This window comes from Haliotis asinina, chromosome 15 (genome assembly GCF_037392515.1).
Source record: "Haliotis asinina isolate JCU_RB_2024 chromosome 15, JCU_Hal_asi_v2, whole genome shotgun sequence".
In the NCBI taxonomy this organism is placed as follows: domain Eukaryota; kingdom Metazoa; phylum Mollusca; class Gastropoda; order Lepetellida; family Haliotidae; genus Haliotis; species Haliotis asinina.
Window position 1 is genome coordinate 18,114,357 of NC_090294.1, and position 16,965 is coordinate 18,131,321.

At 40.5% G+C, this 16,965-nt stretch overlaps 1 protein-coding gene across 1 annotated transcript in view; it reads right to left on the bottom strand.

The window, feature by feature from the left end:
* LOC137265849 (delta-1-pyrroline-5-carboxylate synthase-like) overlaps positions 1–16,724 on the bottom strand; it is a 41,812-nt gene extending 25,088 nt beyond the window's left edge. Inside the window, exons 1-3 of the mRNA XM_067801309.1 lie at positions 16,220–16,724; positions 6,512–6,784; positions 2,339–2,479 (exon numbers count right to left, since the gene is read on the bottom strand). Coding sequence (XP_067657410.1) covers positions 2,339–2,479; positions 6,512–6,775 — 405 coding nt within the window. The 5' untranslated portion in view covers positions 6,776–6,784; positions 16,220–16,724. The remainder of the gene's footprint in view (positions 1–2,338; positions 2,480–6,511; positions 6,785–16,219) is intronic.
* Positions 16,725–16,965: the final 241 nt, after the last annotated feature.

Sequence of the window (16,965 nt, forward strand, 5' to 3'; positions counted from 1 at the left end):
TTAGGATTCCATGATTCAGGCAGAATTGTCGCCCCCTGTCATATGATCCGAATCCGTTTGACGTGAAGGAGAGCGACGGTCCCTGGAACTATACCGGCGTCTGGATGGGGAGCGAACTGGTGAAATCAAACGAACCATAGCATGTTGACTAGTCGGGGAGACAGAAGGATGGACCTAACTCCATCTGGCGATCTGGATCGATTAGTAGAGCCTGGCCTACCATCCCGATGGGATGATCTTGAGCGAGCAGGTGAACCTGAACGCTGAAGTGATCTAGTCCGGGAAACAACCCCAGGACGCTGATGCGAATCACATAAGTGGCGTGAATCGGGATGAGCTGACGAATCAAATTGATGAGGCAAACCAGTTCGTGTACTTGAAATCAATTCGATTCCATCACTCACTTTGTCTAGAAGCCGTGGTTCGAGAAACTGCCTCGGTATGATTAAGTGAAGCCGAACGGTGCACTGAACTGGTGAACCCGTTCACGCAAACCTGTACTTGGTGAATTGAAACGGCCATGTGAATTGATTCTATCTGGTGAATTGATTCGACCATGTGAACTGATTCGATCTGGTGAATTGATCGGCCTGGTGAATTGATTCGATCTGGTGAATTGATCGGCCTGGTGAATTGATTCGATCTGGTGAATTGATTCGGCCTGGTGAATCAGTTTGGCGACGTGAATCCAAATGGGAGGAAGTTCCGATACCACCATTTGAATCAATACGTGTTTTAGTATGATCAATAGAAACAGACTGACGACCAACACCACTCTGCTATGGTGAACATGACCGCTCAGTCGATCTCCGAGATGGATTCGCCTTGAATGACTTGGAGAAACGGAATTATTTGGTAATGCAGGTGATGCAGATCGGTGAACCGAAGCGTCTGTTCTCACGTTTTGAGATGAACCAGATGCCCTAGAAACCAAGAGAGTAGACCGCAGATCAGGGGAGACAGTAGATACTAAAGGTTTATCCATAACAACTACCCTAGAGCCGACCTGAGACGTTGAGCCAGGTGAAGAATGCGTCCCCAAAAGCTTCCGAACATCTTCCGAAAGGTAAGAATCTCGGAGAGCGGGGATTTCAAACGACGAGGGGTGAGGGTAGGACGATCCTGGCGTGGTTTCTTGGTAGGAGTGGGGCCTTGGTCAGCAGATCCATTCCTAGCTCTATCTGCAATCCTACGAGCACAAACCCGCTTATAAGCCTTGAAATCTTCTGTTGATAAACCTGCACACTTCTCACAACGTTTCTCCCAAGAACATTGACCCACACAATCAACACACGATATGTGTGGGTCCAAAGTCGAAAACATAGTTTTACACTGAGCGCAAAACTTACGCTTCTTGTTTGGAGGATCTGTTTTCCTCATAATACAAAACAACTCAAACTCTGTACAAGAACTAAGATACGTCCACTCTGTCGTGCGACAAGAAGAAGAATGATCTCTCTGAGGTAGTCACGTGGGTAGATAGGGGAGCATGCTGCATGCTCTGCATGGGCTAAGGGACCCGTCCTGTAAGGAGAGCAGCCTGGGGAACACAGGCATATGGACAAGAGAGGCCTACAGGAAAGTTCTAATTCGTTCCACTCAGCGTCGAAGCAAGAGAGAGAAGTGCAAATCGTGAGATAGGATAAGTTTAAAAATTTGACATTACATGTATATCAATCTCATTGTGCATTACAGAACCACAATGAATAAGTGCAGAAAACACATAACAGGTGTAACCAGTGAGCCAGGTGAATTGAGAAAAATGTTATGACCTCATCAAATAGGGGCAGCCTGTGATTTCTTCGTTAAAGTATGCTGCCTGTGCCTTGACATAAAATATGGCAATGTAAACAGAGTTGTATGGTGTCTGTTTTCACTTTCACACGGTTGTAAAAATTTGGATTGGCTGAAAAGTAGGTCATTTTCTGAATAGGTTAATGATACCCATGTTTTGGTATGGAAATTCAGACACACAGTAATACTTAATTCAGACACAGTAATACTTAATTCAGACACACAGTAATGCTTAATTCAGACACAGTAATACTTAATTCAGACACACAGTAATGCTTAATTCAGACACACAGTAATACTTAATTCAGACACACAGTAATGCTTAATTCAGACACACAGTAATACTTAATTCAGACACAGTAATACTTAATTCAGACACACAGTAATACTTAATTCAGACACACAGTAATGCTTAATTCAGACACAGTAATACTTAATTCAGACACACAGTAATACTTAATTCAGGCACACAGTAATACTTAATTCAGACATACTTAGTAGCAATGTTGTCTTCATCAAAAACATCTCTGTCACACAGACTCACTCGAATATTTTCCCGTTTGACGAGGGTTTCCCTCATGCTCATTGACATGATAATCTCCTGCTGAAGTTTCTGCTTGCCGAATGCAACAGCGCCACTTGTCACCATCAGCATTTGCCTCCCTTGATTCTGTAGCTCCGAAACCTGGAACAAGGTCAAAAATTGTTTTTCAATACCCTAGCGTTAACATTATATATAAGACAACATTATCCTGAGGACAGCAGAATAGCCAATAATGGTAACCTAGAGGTCAAAGTGATTGCTAACCACACTAAAGGTTTGATTCCTCACTATGATATTGCTGGAATATTGCTAAAAGTGGTGTTAAACTAAACTCACTCACAAATTCTGTGGTTTAGGCAGTTAAAATGAGCCCTTTTGGCAACTTAATTAAGTACAAAATTCACAATCACATCTTTGAATATTATATTTGGTTGATATTTAGTATATCTTGTATGCACAGCACCAATCGCGTAATCTATTGAACACTATCATAGATCAGCAGTTCAAGCAGTGTTTGGGGTTGAGGTTGGTAATGTGTGGGGTTTAATTTTTGATTACTTCCACAGAAACCACATACTAGTGTTTTAATTCTACTATATGAATCACAATGACAGCTTGATGAGTGACAGATATGTGGCTTGTATATTTCACCCGTAATTGACCTACAGGAACTCTTCTTATTGTCAATCTCAACTTCCTGGGGAGTATACAACTCCTGCTGCCACTAAGCACACTGAGTTTTTATTATGGCTGTCTCATCCTGTCAAGTTTCCCATTCACTGCTGGGTGGACTGGGAGGGGGGGGGAGGGGAAAGGTATAACAAGAAAGCGGCAGTTAAGATTAATTTAGAAATATACATTGTCCAGTGTGACCACGTAGATATGGTTACTTTGCTCTAACTATCAGTGTGTGAGCCCATGTGTATGGTATCAAGAGGCCAAGTGTTATCTATTCCCAGGCTGTGATAAGGCGTCTACAGTGACTTCACAAAGAGCTGTTAGAACCATTGGTGCATGTAGGTCCTTGCTTGGGATCTTGGCACTATCAGGCGGTCAAGATGTGACCTGGACGTGACTCTCTTGTGACCTATCTTTGCTCACATACAATCATGGGTTTGAAAGACAGGAAACATAAGCTCAAACAGTCAGCTACACGTAGATTCACTGGTCTAGAAGCATTTTGAAGCCATTGAATGTTTACTCACATAAAATATAAATAATTTTTCTTTGGGTGGCACATTGGGTAATTATGCACACTGACATACTATTGGGTTTTGAGAATGTTTTGTGCCAGTCTATATGCTTTGTCAATGAACACTACACTGGTGATTTTCCACCTCTATGACAACCATATGCAATTAGTTGAGTCTGGACCAGGTAATCCAGTGATTGACATCATGAGAAACAGTCTAAGCAACTGGGATATGATGACATTTGTCAACCAAATCAGTGAACCTAACCATTTGGTTCTATGCATCACAAGCATATGACAAGAATGGGAAAATCAATTCTAACATTGATCTTCAGAGGTCAGTGTGCAGAATTTATTTACACTGGCCCTGTGGTCCCTGGCTAATAAAAATTCATCAAGACCACTAAATGATAATTTTGGACTGGTCGTAGAGGCCAGTGAATTTTGTATTGATAGGTAGGTAAATCTGTGAATCATATTTTGGACCAGTGAAGTACAGACAGGACCATAACTATAGTCCACTCACTGGTCCTGTGGTCTAGTGGGAAATTTTGAAAGGTTTCTTTCCCCGCAGGTCCCAACTTGTCGACTAGGAAGTAAAAATATTTGGGTAATGGTGAATGTAAGACAGACAGTCTAAGTAAACTTATCCTCCATACTTTTCGTTACAATCCACTACTGAGTCTAACAAAACCTTATGGGAGGTCGCATCAGGTAACCTTTGAGATTGACCAATCAGAACACAGCTTACCAAATCGCGAAAGTGGACATTCACACATACCTTTTGAACTTTTTATCTCAAAAAGGTTTGTACCCAAACAATTCCGAATGCTTCCAGGTGATGCTCATGGCGTACATACAAACATGGCAACGGTGAGTAAACAGTCGCTGAAAGCAGTGTTTTTGGCAATATTCAAGGATGTCATCTTGTGGAAATGTTATCTAATAGTAACCTTGTCAACAGAAACCCCAAAGCGTATATACTGCAAGTCAAATAACTGTGTTATATGCCGATTTTTGTTTATGGAGAGATCTGTGTTAGTAACTTGAATACTTTGAAAGTCCCTCCGATCCCTAAATAGTAGCCATTGATGATTGGTTAAATCTATTTAACCATCTCGCGTTTGATTAGCCGGTCATTGGCTCAAAGGTTACCTGACGCGATCTTCTACAACGTTTTGTTAGACTCAGTGATGGAGTGTAACGAAATACACTAAGACTAAGTTTACTTTGACTGATAAGACAGATATTTTGTTAATCAAAGCGTGACATCTTCCACAGACTGTAAATATGCTGTCCATACCAGATGTGTATTCACACTGTCTGAATGTTGGACAGTCTTTCTGGGTTGCCAGGTGGCTTTTTCCCAAGTTAATTCTTAACCACAATGCTGACATGTACAAAATCTCTAACAATGGTTATGGCCAGCTATGTGAGTGAGTGAGTGAGTGAGTGAGTGAGTGGGTGGGTGAGTGGGTGGGTGGGTGGGTGGGTGGGTTTATTTTCATGCCGCAATCAGCAATATTCCAGCTATATGGAGGCGGTCTATAAATTATCGAATCTGGGCCAGACAATCCAGCGATCAACAACATGAGCATCGATCTGCGCATTTGGGGACCGATGACATGTGTCAACCAAGTCAACGAGCCTGACCATCCGATCCCATTAGTCGCCTCTTACAAACATAGTTGCCTTTTGTGGCAAGCATGGGTTGCTGAAGGCCTTTTCTACCCCGGGACCATCAATGGTCTACAATGTGAGCAAACGGTCACACGACATATAATATACACGCAATAATATACATGAGATATTTTGGATAACACTTTCTCTGTAATGTACAGATTCTAGTACTTTGGGAGCTTGAGACTCATATGGGTTCAACCCTTAAAGATCAGGATAAGAACTGATCTTTAGTAACCCATGCTTGTTGTAAGAGGCGACTTATGTTATTGGGTGGTGAGGCTTGGTGATTTGATTGACATATGTCATCAGACTCCAGTTGGGTAAAATGATGCACATGCTTTTGATCACTGGAATGTCTGGTACAAGTATGTACAGATTGCAGCCATGTAGCTGGAATATGTGTGCGGCATAAAACTACACTCACTCATCTGAGGTCCAAACCCACACAGTTATGAACCTAATCGCCAACACACAGCATCAGTGATCTAAAAAAAGTAGCCAGTGTGCCATCTGCAAAAGGAAAGTTTGACAACAGGTAGATCACATACTTTGTGTACCTGACTAGCTGAGTAGGATGGCTGGCTAGATCTACTATCTTCCCTATTAACTAGGGCATGAACTCTTGAACAGTTCTCTTGACCTTTTTAACACTGTGACCTCATGTGGACCTTACACTTTGGGATGTTTGTGTTCTCTGGTTACTCAAGACACATGACAAATGAATTTCGAAAAAACATTAAAGTGAATTAGGTGGTCAGTTCTACCATAGCTGGAAATTCATGTGTGTAGTTCAAGTGTAGAAATCGCAGTGTCTGAGTGTAACTGCAAATACAGCATTACATTTGACACCTTCCTATACACCAGTGTGTACATAATAAATGTACTGCTAACAAATGTTACTTTCATCAGCTTCATCAGCCGAATGTCACTACAAAACACACAACCAGGTTCCCATGACAGTGGAATTCAAACAGAAGCTATTAGCCTTACAACAAATTATTGGTTAGAGAAGCATCAAATTCAAGACGATCTGGGTGCCATTGTTTAAAACAAATTTAGCACTATGGTGACCATGGCCTTAAAACAGACTAACAAAAGTCTTAGCTTTAAGGCTGTTTAAGAAAAATATCACCAGTGAGTGAGTTTAGTCATACTCCGCTGAAAGCAATATTTCAGCAATATCATGGTGGAGAACACCAGAAATAGGTTCACATGAGTGAACACTTTTACCACTTGGCTACCCCACCGCCCCTAAATCATCAGAACACTGGGTCACATTAACTGAAGCACCTAATCACCTGTTCCACGATGGAGGCAAGTCTTCCCAACGCTATTCCGCATTCATCCTCACGTGTTATTACCGCACTGCCAAGCTTCACTACAATTGTCTTCGCTTTCGGCAACTCTGACCGCTGGCCAGCATTGAGTCTCTGCACTGAACTGACAGACAAACATCTGACCAGCTGACCATTGTTGTAGGTTAGTTTTGACTGATGTCCACACAGAACACAATATGTCTGCTGCCGACACAGAGATTGGGTTGTCCTAACAACTTGAAACATGGTGTAGATCTGGAAAAGGAAGCAAAACATTGGTAAATTCACCTGAACTACTTGCAATGAATATAGATCAGTTTTACGAGGGAACAATATTAGAATATTCATGTGTGGCATACACTTACAATGCATTACATATCCTAAGTGACCACACCCAAAATTTTGTTCAATCTTGACTGAAGTGAAAACCACAAAATGTGGGAGAGTGTTCGCCCAGACTGGACATCACTCTTAAAGAGGTTGAGAAGATGTCTGGGTGGAAGAATGTAACCATGGACACTATCTCACCCTCAAAGGGTAAAAAGAGTGTAAGGGAGAGACTGGACATCCTTAATTGACCACACAATACCTAACTGTTTAACCCAGCAATATCTGACCTTTGAGGGGTTGACAGAAAGTCCAGTCAGACAATTCCACTCAATATTTCACATAGACAGAAACATCAATGCACGTATGTATGGCTGCTTACGTTTGAGTGATGTTGGGGAGGTGCTATAAAACTGATACACTATGGTACTGTTTAATATTTCACCCTCACTCAGGCACAGAAAACCAACTCTGAGCAGTCCAGCATATAACCTGCAATACCAGCCCTCTTGTCAGGTACATCGACTCCAAGTAGTCCAGATCAGTACACAACTCCAAGCCCTCCAGCCCAGTACACCAAGTCTGAGCCCTCAAGCCCATTACACTAGCTACAAGCCTTTCATATCAGTACACAACTCCAAGCCCTCCAGCCCAGTACACCAACTCCAAGCCCTCCAGCCCAGTACACCTACTCTAGCCCTAAGTATAAGCCCTCCAGCTCTGTACATCAACTCCAAGTCCTCCTGCTCAGTACACTAGCTACGAGCCGTCTAGCTCAGTACACAACTACAAGCCCTCCTGCTCTGTACATCAACTCCAAGCCCTCCAACCCAGTACGCCAACTCCAAGCCCTCCTGTTCAGTACACTATCTACAAGCCCTCCTGCCCAGTACACTATCTACAAGCCCTCCAACCTAGTATACCACCTCCAAGCCCTCCAGCCCAGTACACCAACTCCAAGCCCTCCAACCTAGTATACCAACTCCAAGCCCTCCAACCTAGTATACCAACTCCAAGCCCTCCAGCCCAGTACACCAACTCCAAGCTCTCTCGCCTAGTACACCAACTCCAAGCCCTCCAACCTAGTATACCAACTCCAAGCCCTCCAACCTAGTATACCAACTCCAAGCCCTCCAACCTAGTATACCAACTCCAAGCCCTCCAGCCCAGTACACCAGCTAGAAGCCCTCTAGTCCAGTACACCAACTCCAAGCCCTCCCGCCCAGTACACCAACTCCAAGCTCTCCAACCTAGTATACCACCTCCAAGCCCTCCAGCCCAGTACACCAACTCCAAGCCCTCCAACCTAGTATACCAACTCCAAGCTCTCCAGCCCAGTACACCAACTCCAAGCCCTCCAACCTAGTATACCAACTCCAAGCCCTCCAACCTAGTATACCAACTCCAAGCCCTCCAACCTAGTATACCAACTCCAAGCCCTCCCACCCAGTACACTAGCTAGAAGCCCTCCTGCTCAGTACACCAACTCCATGCCCTCCAGCTCTGTACACTAACTACAAACCCTCTAGCCCAGTTTACCAACTCCAAGCCATCCAGCCCAGTACCCCAACTCCCAGCCCTTCAGCCCCATACATTAAGCCCAAGCCCTCAGCTCAGACTACCCTGAGTGATGTTTTATGTGCCTGCATCTTAGAAAATGCCCCTTTCAATGTGTCTGACTACAGCCCAGTCATCTGCACCTTGTCTCTGCTATCACGTCTACTGATACTCAGGCAAGAGGGACGAAGGTTGTCTCCTGAGAAAAAGGGAGAAGTCAGGACTGACTGAAGGATTATATACACATGTACAAAAGTTAAGCGCCACCCACTACTTTTGTGATCTGCTACTTTGGATACTCAATGGTGACTATCATAATGAGATCGATGCCTGTCATTGACATCATTGGTTTGATTATGTTTGGCAACTAAATGGGTGATGACGACCCATTTGCCTTGCATCTCTTAGCATTAGTTACCTTCCTCGTCATCATGACTGATTTTCTTACTCTAAAGTGAAAGGAGAATCTCACAACAGACCGTGAAACCAAGTGTGTGAAACTTGATTTTCAAGATTCAGATGGTAGGGAAATGGAGTTGCAAAACGTTTTCTTTGTCATATCTTGACAATCTTAGGTCCAAGAATCTATGGAAGGCTAATTCAGTCATAAACATTTATAGATTGTATTTCTCATCTTCAGTGGTGAAATCAAGATACTATGAAAATAGTGATGCTTAACTTTTGTGCATGTGTATACCAAAATCTGACTTCAGCAAACACATGAGGCAAGCATAGCCACATCTCACAGACTTTCCAAGAACTCAAACAATCCCATGACTTGATATCCAGACCTTCAGGAATTGTGTGCAGTCAATTGGAGGGAGAAACAAATCAACACTTTCCCTGATATTGTGTCAAGAGACTGTGTACATTGATCCAGACGTTGTATTTGATGCTTGCGCTAACCATTTTCCTTGTGGATTGTTCTTGATGACATGTACATGAGAATGATATTGAGCATATCAGTTCATAGTAAATACCTGCTAGTTCTCATGAACAAAAAGGAATATAAATGTAGATTTAAAAAAAAAAATGGTGCACACATACATAACATGCTGAAAAGTATAGTCATCAAATCAACAACAATATTTCCTAACTCTCTATGAATTATTCCATGCATTTATATTTGATATATTTTTTAATACAAATATATGTGTTACTTGAAAACAGTGTTAAGTTGATACTATTTATTAAACGTAGACGTATATTGCTGCATATCAACCTCTTGACAGGAGCAGATGATGATAATGGTAGATGTGCTTACTATCTGGTAACTAATAAACATATACATGATACAGAGTATATATATATATATATATATATATTTATTTATATATGGGACCTAATGGCTCAACTTAGGTTCCACTTTTTTGTGACCTGTGAAGGTCCCGGGGTAGAATAGGCCTTCAGTAACCCATGCTTGCCATAAAAGGTGACTATGCTTGTCGTAAGAGGCGACTAATGGGATTGGGTGGTCAGGCTTGCTGACTTGGTTGACGCATGTCATTGGTTCCCAATTGCGCAGATCGATGCTCATGTTGTTGGTCACTGGATTGTCTGGTCCAGACTCGATTATTTACAGATCGCTGCCATATAGCCGGAATATTGCTGAGTGCAGCGTAAAACTAAACTCACTCACTCACTCCATCTTTTTGTGTTGAGAATACAATAAGACACCTCCATTATAATGTTTCTGTTCACGAACACATGAAGTAGGAACATGTTTTGAACTTGCTGTAATTTTAAACACGATATGTATAGTTGTGTTTATCAAATTTCAGTAAGAATGTTTGAAATATTGTCAAAGGCCTGACACATACCTGCAGGAGATAAAAATTACATACTTTACTTCGGAAGAAAATTAACTCAGAGGGGTTTCCATATTCTATATATCACATATTCAACTGAATTATTATTTGAATAATGCAAGCATTAGCTGCACAAACTACATGTCTTGTATACTGATATGTTATTTACAACAGAAGAAAGCAAGGGTAACAATAAATCCATCATATAAAGTGATTTTTTAAACTATCAAGATTCAAGATATACAACAGATATATGTTGTTCACGAGAGAAACCTTTGAACCTTGTAAAAACATGCCTTAGTACATAACTTTTATTCTTATATGTTATTTACAACACTGGTACCAAGCAAAGGGTAACAATAAATCCATCATATAAAGTGATTCTTTATACTACTGAGATTTCAGATATACTGCGTTTGTGAGAGAAGCCTTTCAACCTTGTAGGAATGTAAGCCTATATTCATTGCCTAATGATAGAGAGCCACGTGACTTGCACCAACTTTCACAACTGGTGCAAGTCATGTACTTTATTATTTGAGAAATGTAATGAAATAGCTTTGGGGCATGAGTAACACGATTTATTAATGACAAACAAACTGACAGCTGAGAAAATTGATGCAAAATACTTTCTGTTTTAAAGAACGATTTCAGGTCCCAAAAATCTAAAAATATACATGTATCTTTGGCCACATACTGTTAGTACTGATATGATCCATCAACAGCATGATCACACAGGTATCACTGTATGATCCAGATAATATAACGTGTGGGGACAGACAGATTTAATGAACAGTATATCTAAAATGGACAGAATCATCATTAAAATGCCCACATGCTATCAGAAAAATGCCCACATGCTATCAGAAATGCCCACAACTTGATGATGCCCCCAAATTGATGATGGGCCATTACCATGCCCGTTGTTAGGTGAGGTCATAATTAAACTCAGCTACTGATGTTCAATCAATAGAGCTTGGGTTCAATATTGAAAATATGTCGGAATCGCATTCGTCGTATGTGCCATTGTGAATTTTCTTGCTAATGCCAACCTTAACACTTGTGCCAGAAATTACAACATGTAGCAATGAAAACATTGACTGGAACTGTAACCTTGTTAAACACTGAAAGAAATGGCAGCTGATTGTATGGGCAAAAGTCAAGGTCAAATGTTGTCACTCTCAATAGTGACATCATCTGTTTTGTTCTGTGACATTTCCATATTTGCAAAAACGTGTCATTGACCTCTGTCGTTTGTTGTTAGCAGTAAATGCTCCAAAACCAAAACCGTCCTTTTTTTTATTGTTAAAAAATCTATCCAGTTTAGCCATAATAACGGTAATGCTATTTTTGTGGGGCAGTATCATTTGCAGAAGTCCTTGGTCTTTTCAACTATTCTCCTTCATCAGGCAGTTAAATAAAGACCTCAGTCTTCTGCAAATAATAATACTCTGAAATTGGTGTCCATTTGTCAAGTAAATAATTTTCAACTTACACTGTTGCTTCATGACAACAAAACTCGAAGAGGTTCATGGTAAAATTAGGCAATATCGTCTTTCTTTCTAATTTCCGCTTATTCTTGTTCCTTCACTCCACTGATCCGGAAGTTGGTAAGGGCAATGATGGCGAAGAACAATCTGAGTACCACAATTAGTGCTTAAAATGTTGGACCCGTGAAGGTCCCGGGGTAGAATAGGCCTTCAGCAACCCATGCTTGCCATAAAGGGCGACTCAGCTTGTCGTAAGAGGCGACTAACGGGATCGGGTGGTCAGGCTCGCTGACTTGGTTGACACATGTCATCGGTTCCCAATTGCGCAGATCGATGCTCATGTTGCTGATCACTGGATTGTCTGGTCCAGACTCGATTATTTACAGACCGCCGCCATATAGCTGGAATATTGCTGAGTGCGGCGTAAAACTAAACTCACTCACTCACTCACTTAAAATGTTGAATAAAATATATTTGATGTGAATAATAAATAAATATTGGGTTGTAAATATGAGAGCACACCTAAGTGAGCAAATGGCAGTGTACCTTTGATGGTGGCGATATTTCATTTCGATATGAAAAAAACTTTCAAACAGAGGCGAGGGAAGTATGTTGCCAACCTTTGTCATCTACATTTTGTCTTAAAAATAAAGTAAGTTACCCACACCAAAAAAGCAACATCCAACAGATCATTACAACTGTATTTAAATATTCATCATCGATGCATAACTTTTCCAGTTACAATATACCAGGAACACTCCTAGTGTGCTGATATTTTAGCTTATTCATTCACTTTGTGAAAAAAAGGATCAAAAGTAAATCAAAGAGTTGAAATATTGGCATCTTGGCATCTGATAATTAGGAGATAAACATCATGTGTTGGCCAATTTCCGGGTGTTACTGAGTATTTGAAGCACGGGAATGCATTTGGAACCGACGACGTCAGTTGGAGGTTTCAAATGAAATATTCCCGTACTTCAAATACTCAATAACACCCGGAAATTGGCCAACACATGATGTTTATCGACATTGTAAACACAAAAGTAAACCAAAGGGTTTTACTGTATGCACTCGTTTACATCGAGAACGAGTACAGCAGTGAAGTGTCATCAGCTGGCCGTTTCAGCTGGTTCCCATGGTAGCATCTGGAGTTGCTCATTTGTGACGTCATTCGAACTTTACATCACAATATGATTTGAATGACGTCACCACTGTTGATGACGCAACAAAACAATTGTTTGCGAGGTTTCTACGTGTCATTACGCAGTATATAGTCTTGCAGTTTCCGGGAATCTAATACCATTTGATCATGTTTTTCAACCAATCAGATTACAGAACACAATGACTTTTGGTTTACAATGCTTAATGATCCTCAGTGTACCACGTATTGGCCTTCAGATTTACCAGTATACTAAGGGCTTGGCATCCACTACACCAAAAGGGGTTGGCATCTTCATGATTACATTACAGAGGACACTAGTTACAAAGTGTATCATTATATCATTTTGGAAGATTGACAGATAGTCAATACTGATTCCTATCTGACTAGCCATCCTGAAAATTGCCAAACATGAAATCAATCCAGGCCCACAAATATCCACTTGCTACAGCTACAGGGATGCTAGCATGTTGCATGTTTGGCTACAAGGGGACACTTAAAGGCTGACAATTCCTACAGCTCGGTTTAGTCCTTCATACCACTGTAGATGTGCTTTATATGTGAATAGATCATTTTTTACACTTTTGAGTGAGTGAGAGAGCTTAGTTTTATGCTGAAGGCAACAGTATTCCAGCTATATGGCAGTGGTTTATAAATAATCGAGTCTGTTCCAGAAAATCCAGTAATCAACGGCATGAGCATCAATCTGTGGAATTGGGAGCCGACGATGTGTGAACCAAGTCGGTGAGCCTGACCACACGATACTGTTAGTCACTTCTTAGCACAAGCATGGGTTGCTGAAGGCCAATATTTTAACTGGACCTTTATGTGTTAACACTTTTGAATGTGAATGAGTTAGTGTAATATTATATATTTCTCACTTCATGTGTGAGTGAGCGTGTGAGTGAGTGAGTGAGTGAGTGAGTGAGTGAGTGAGTGAGTGAGTGAGTGAGTGAGTGAGGGAGTGAGTGACTTCACACACAGTTTTGAATAGTTCTGGCATGGCATGGCTTCTTGTTTGTTTATTAATGCAACAGTTAGCAATACTCAATCAATATGACATTGGCCTGTAAATAATGAAAATAGCTGAGTCAGGACCTGACAATCCAGTGATCAAAATCATGAGCATCTATCTACAGAACTGGAGTATTAAGTCAGCGAGCCTCATGACTATTGTGTTAGTGCTGTGCTGTGTGAAGCCCATTTCTGGTGACACCTAGCCCTGCCATGATATTTCTGGAATATTATTAAAAGTGGTGTAAAACTAAACTTATAAAATCATAAAAAGGTTACAATGTCAGACATAATGGTGAAAGTGTTTTTGACAAGATACCATGATATATATTATTAATTTTGGTTTGAGTACTGGTAAATCATTAATTCTGATGTCAGTGACATTATTGAAAGGATATCAAACACTTAATCGTCATATCAATTTCCATTTACAGCTGTTGGATTATGATGCTATGATATTTATGTCTTTGTATCTGTAACTCATAGTCATATCTGATAAACTGCATGCATTAATCAAATCAAACAGTTTGTAGTAAAGCTATTTGTCTTCAACTAGCATGTTATTTAGACTAAGAAATTAAAGATGCACGTGTGTGTGTGTGTGTGTGTGTGTGTGTGTGTGTGAGAGAGAGAGAGAGAGAGATATTTTTGCATTGTATCTAAGCTCAAATTATGCATCTATTGATTGAATCAGTGAGGAGCTGTGTGACCTTGTTCATATTAGCAAAGAGCTGTGAAGCATTGTTCATACTAGTGGAACATTAGTTCATATCAGTGTAGAAGTTCTAGAACTGTGTAACGCTGTTCACATTAGCTACAGATGTGTAACGTTGTTCATATTAGCAAAGCTGCATCAAACTGTTCATATTAGCACATAGCTGTATAACATTGTTCATATTAGCACATAGCTGTGCAACACTGTTCACATTAGCACAGCTAACACTGTTCATATTAGCACATAGCTGTATAACATTGTTCACATCATTTGCACAACAACATAACTTTGTTCATATTGCAAAACTATGTAACATTGTTCATAACTGTAACAGAATTGTTTAACTTTGGTAACATTAGTGCTAAAATGTAGAAAATTGTTCATATTAGTTAACTGTTTAACTTTTATTCATATTAGCACCGGGAGGTGTAACTTTTGGTCATACCAGTGAAGAATGATTTCACTTTTTCAAAAAGGAATAGTGCAGAACTTCAGCACTGAATTCTGATTGGTGTGGAGCTGTGTCAATCTTACATCAAGTGCAGACTGGCATCACACAGGCCCTGCTGTTGCACTGATGCATCAGTGTGTTCAGGTCGGTTCAAAGCTGCTTAACTTTGATTAAATGAATACAATAGTGCTGCATAACTTCTATGAACAATTGCAAACACAAGCTAAAATACAACTGAGGTCTATCTCAATGATGGCAGTAATATCTAGGAGTGACGAGATCAGTCATTTTCATTACTGTGACTTTATCAGAATCAAAATTTCAACAGTATTTCAACAGTTGTAAACAAACATTAAGGCTTGAAAATCATACTAATCTCTGCAGTAGAATTGAGTACACCCTTCTTGACAATAACAACAACTGGTATTTTCCAACATTCATTAAGTCATTAAGAAGATATGATGAAGAGGAACAAATTTATGGATTCACAATCTGACTAAAATGAAACATAGCATCTATTGCTATAAAGAAGTTGTTATTCCCATAAAATTTGTTCTTTTTCCTCTTTTTTTTCCCACCCTGCTGCTACGCGAAAAAGAGAGAGAGTAACTGTAATCTGAAGTTGATGCTATCCCTGCAAACCGGCCACACAGAAATGTTTTGAATTCACATGATATATGTCATATTTTAAAAACAATTTCAACTATTGCATCTACTGATGGTCAAGCATATTGAGGAATTTCCAGTGAGGGCAAACAACTATATTTTTGACAGTTTCCTTCCACTCCAGTTGGCACATTCCGCTCCAGTTGGCAGACATGATGCAATACTATATCATGAATACAGATTAAATACCAGAGACCAGGGGCTCTGCTAAATACAAACGAGCAGCTTGTCAATTTGTGCAGATATTTCTTGGTATACTGTTACTAGCTTAAAGAATTCATGAAAGATGTGCACTTTCAAGAAAAAAAACCCTTAGTTTTCTTAATGGTTGTAGAAAATATTCAGTTCATAATAAAGGTGGTCTTTGGATTAAAAATGTTTACATAAAGGGTCATTATTAAGTATCAATCACATGTTTACATTAACCATAACAAGACAAAAAATGGCATCCGTCTGCAAAACATAGACTGTGACGATTCCGATATGAACAGAAATATGGATTCTACCTTTCTCGAGCTCACAGTGTCATCAGACAGAAATCCGTGTTGTCCAAGTATTCCTGGAGAGTTGCATCATAATGTACACGTGTTGAGAAGCGTAAGCGAGTGCATTCTTTGTGAACCACTCAGTCAATCGCTGGATCCTCTAGCGACCAGATGGTCATCCGTATAATGTATGTTGAAAATCTGCTGTCGTCAAGTCTCGCCCACTGGACAGTTAAAGCGTTGTCACATCACATACACACTTCTCTGTTGACGAAGTCACTAGCATTGGTACTGAAGGACCTAAAACATGTCGAAGGGCTGGGCTCGCGACTAAAATAGCACAGCTCTTGTCATGTGTTTTACCATAAACACTGTTTCTTTTGATGATGGCGTGCTACAGTGATGCAGTCCTGTTAGTCGTGCCTGTTGTCCTGTCTTGAAAAACCTTACACAACCCCTCACCCCGCCGATATGGCTCGCAGTTTCAGCTGCGAGTTCCCGGGTCGCGAGCTGACATTTAACCTATAACCTCTGACCTCTTTACAGCTGAGCAGCCGATGACAGTATTTGGCGACTTTTTGCAAGAATAAACACGTGTTTGGCGAATGGACACATGCTGGTTCAAAGTCCAGGCTCATATGACCTGACCATGTTTAATTTGCACAACAGTTTGGTCGTAAATCTGTGTAAATCAATGCTAAAAGACGTTTGTACACATAACGCTCTATAATTAGGTTTCCATATCAAATAATCAAGAGGCGGATCGG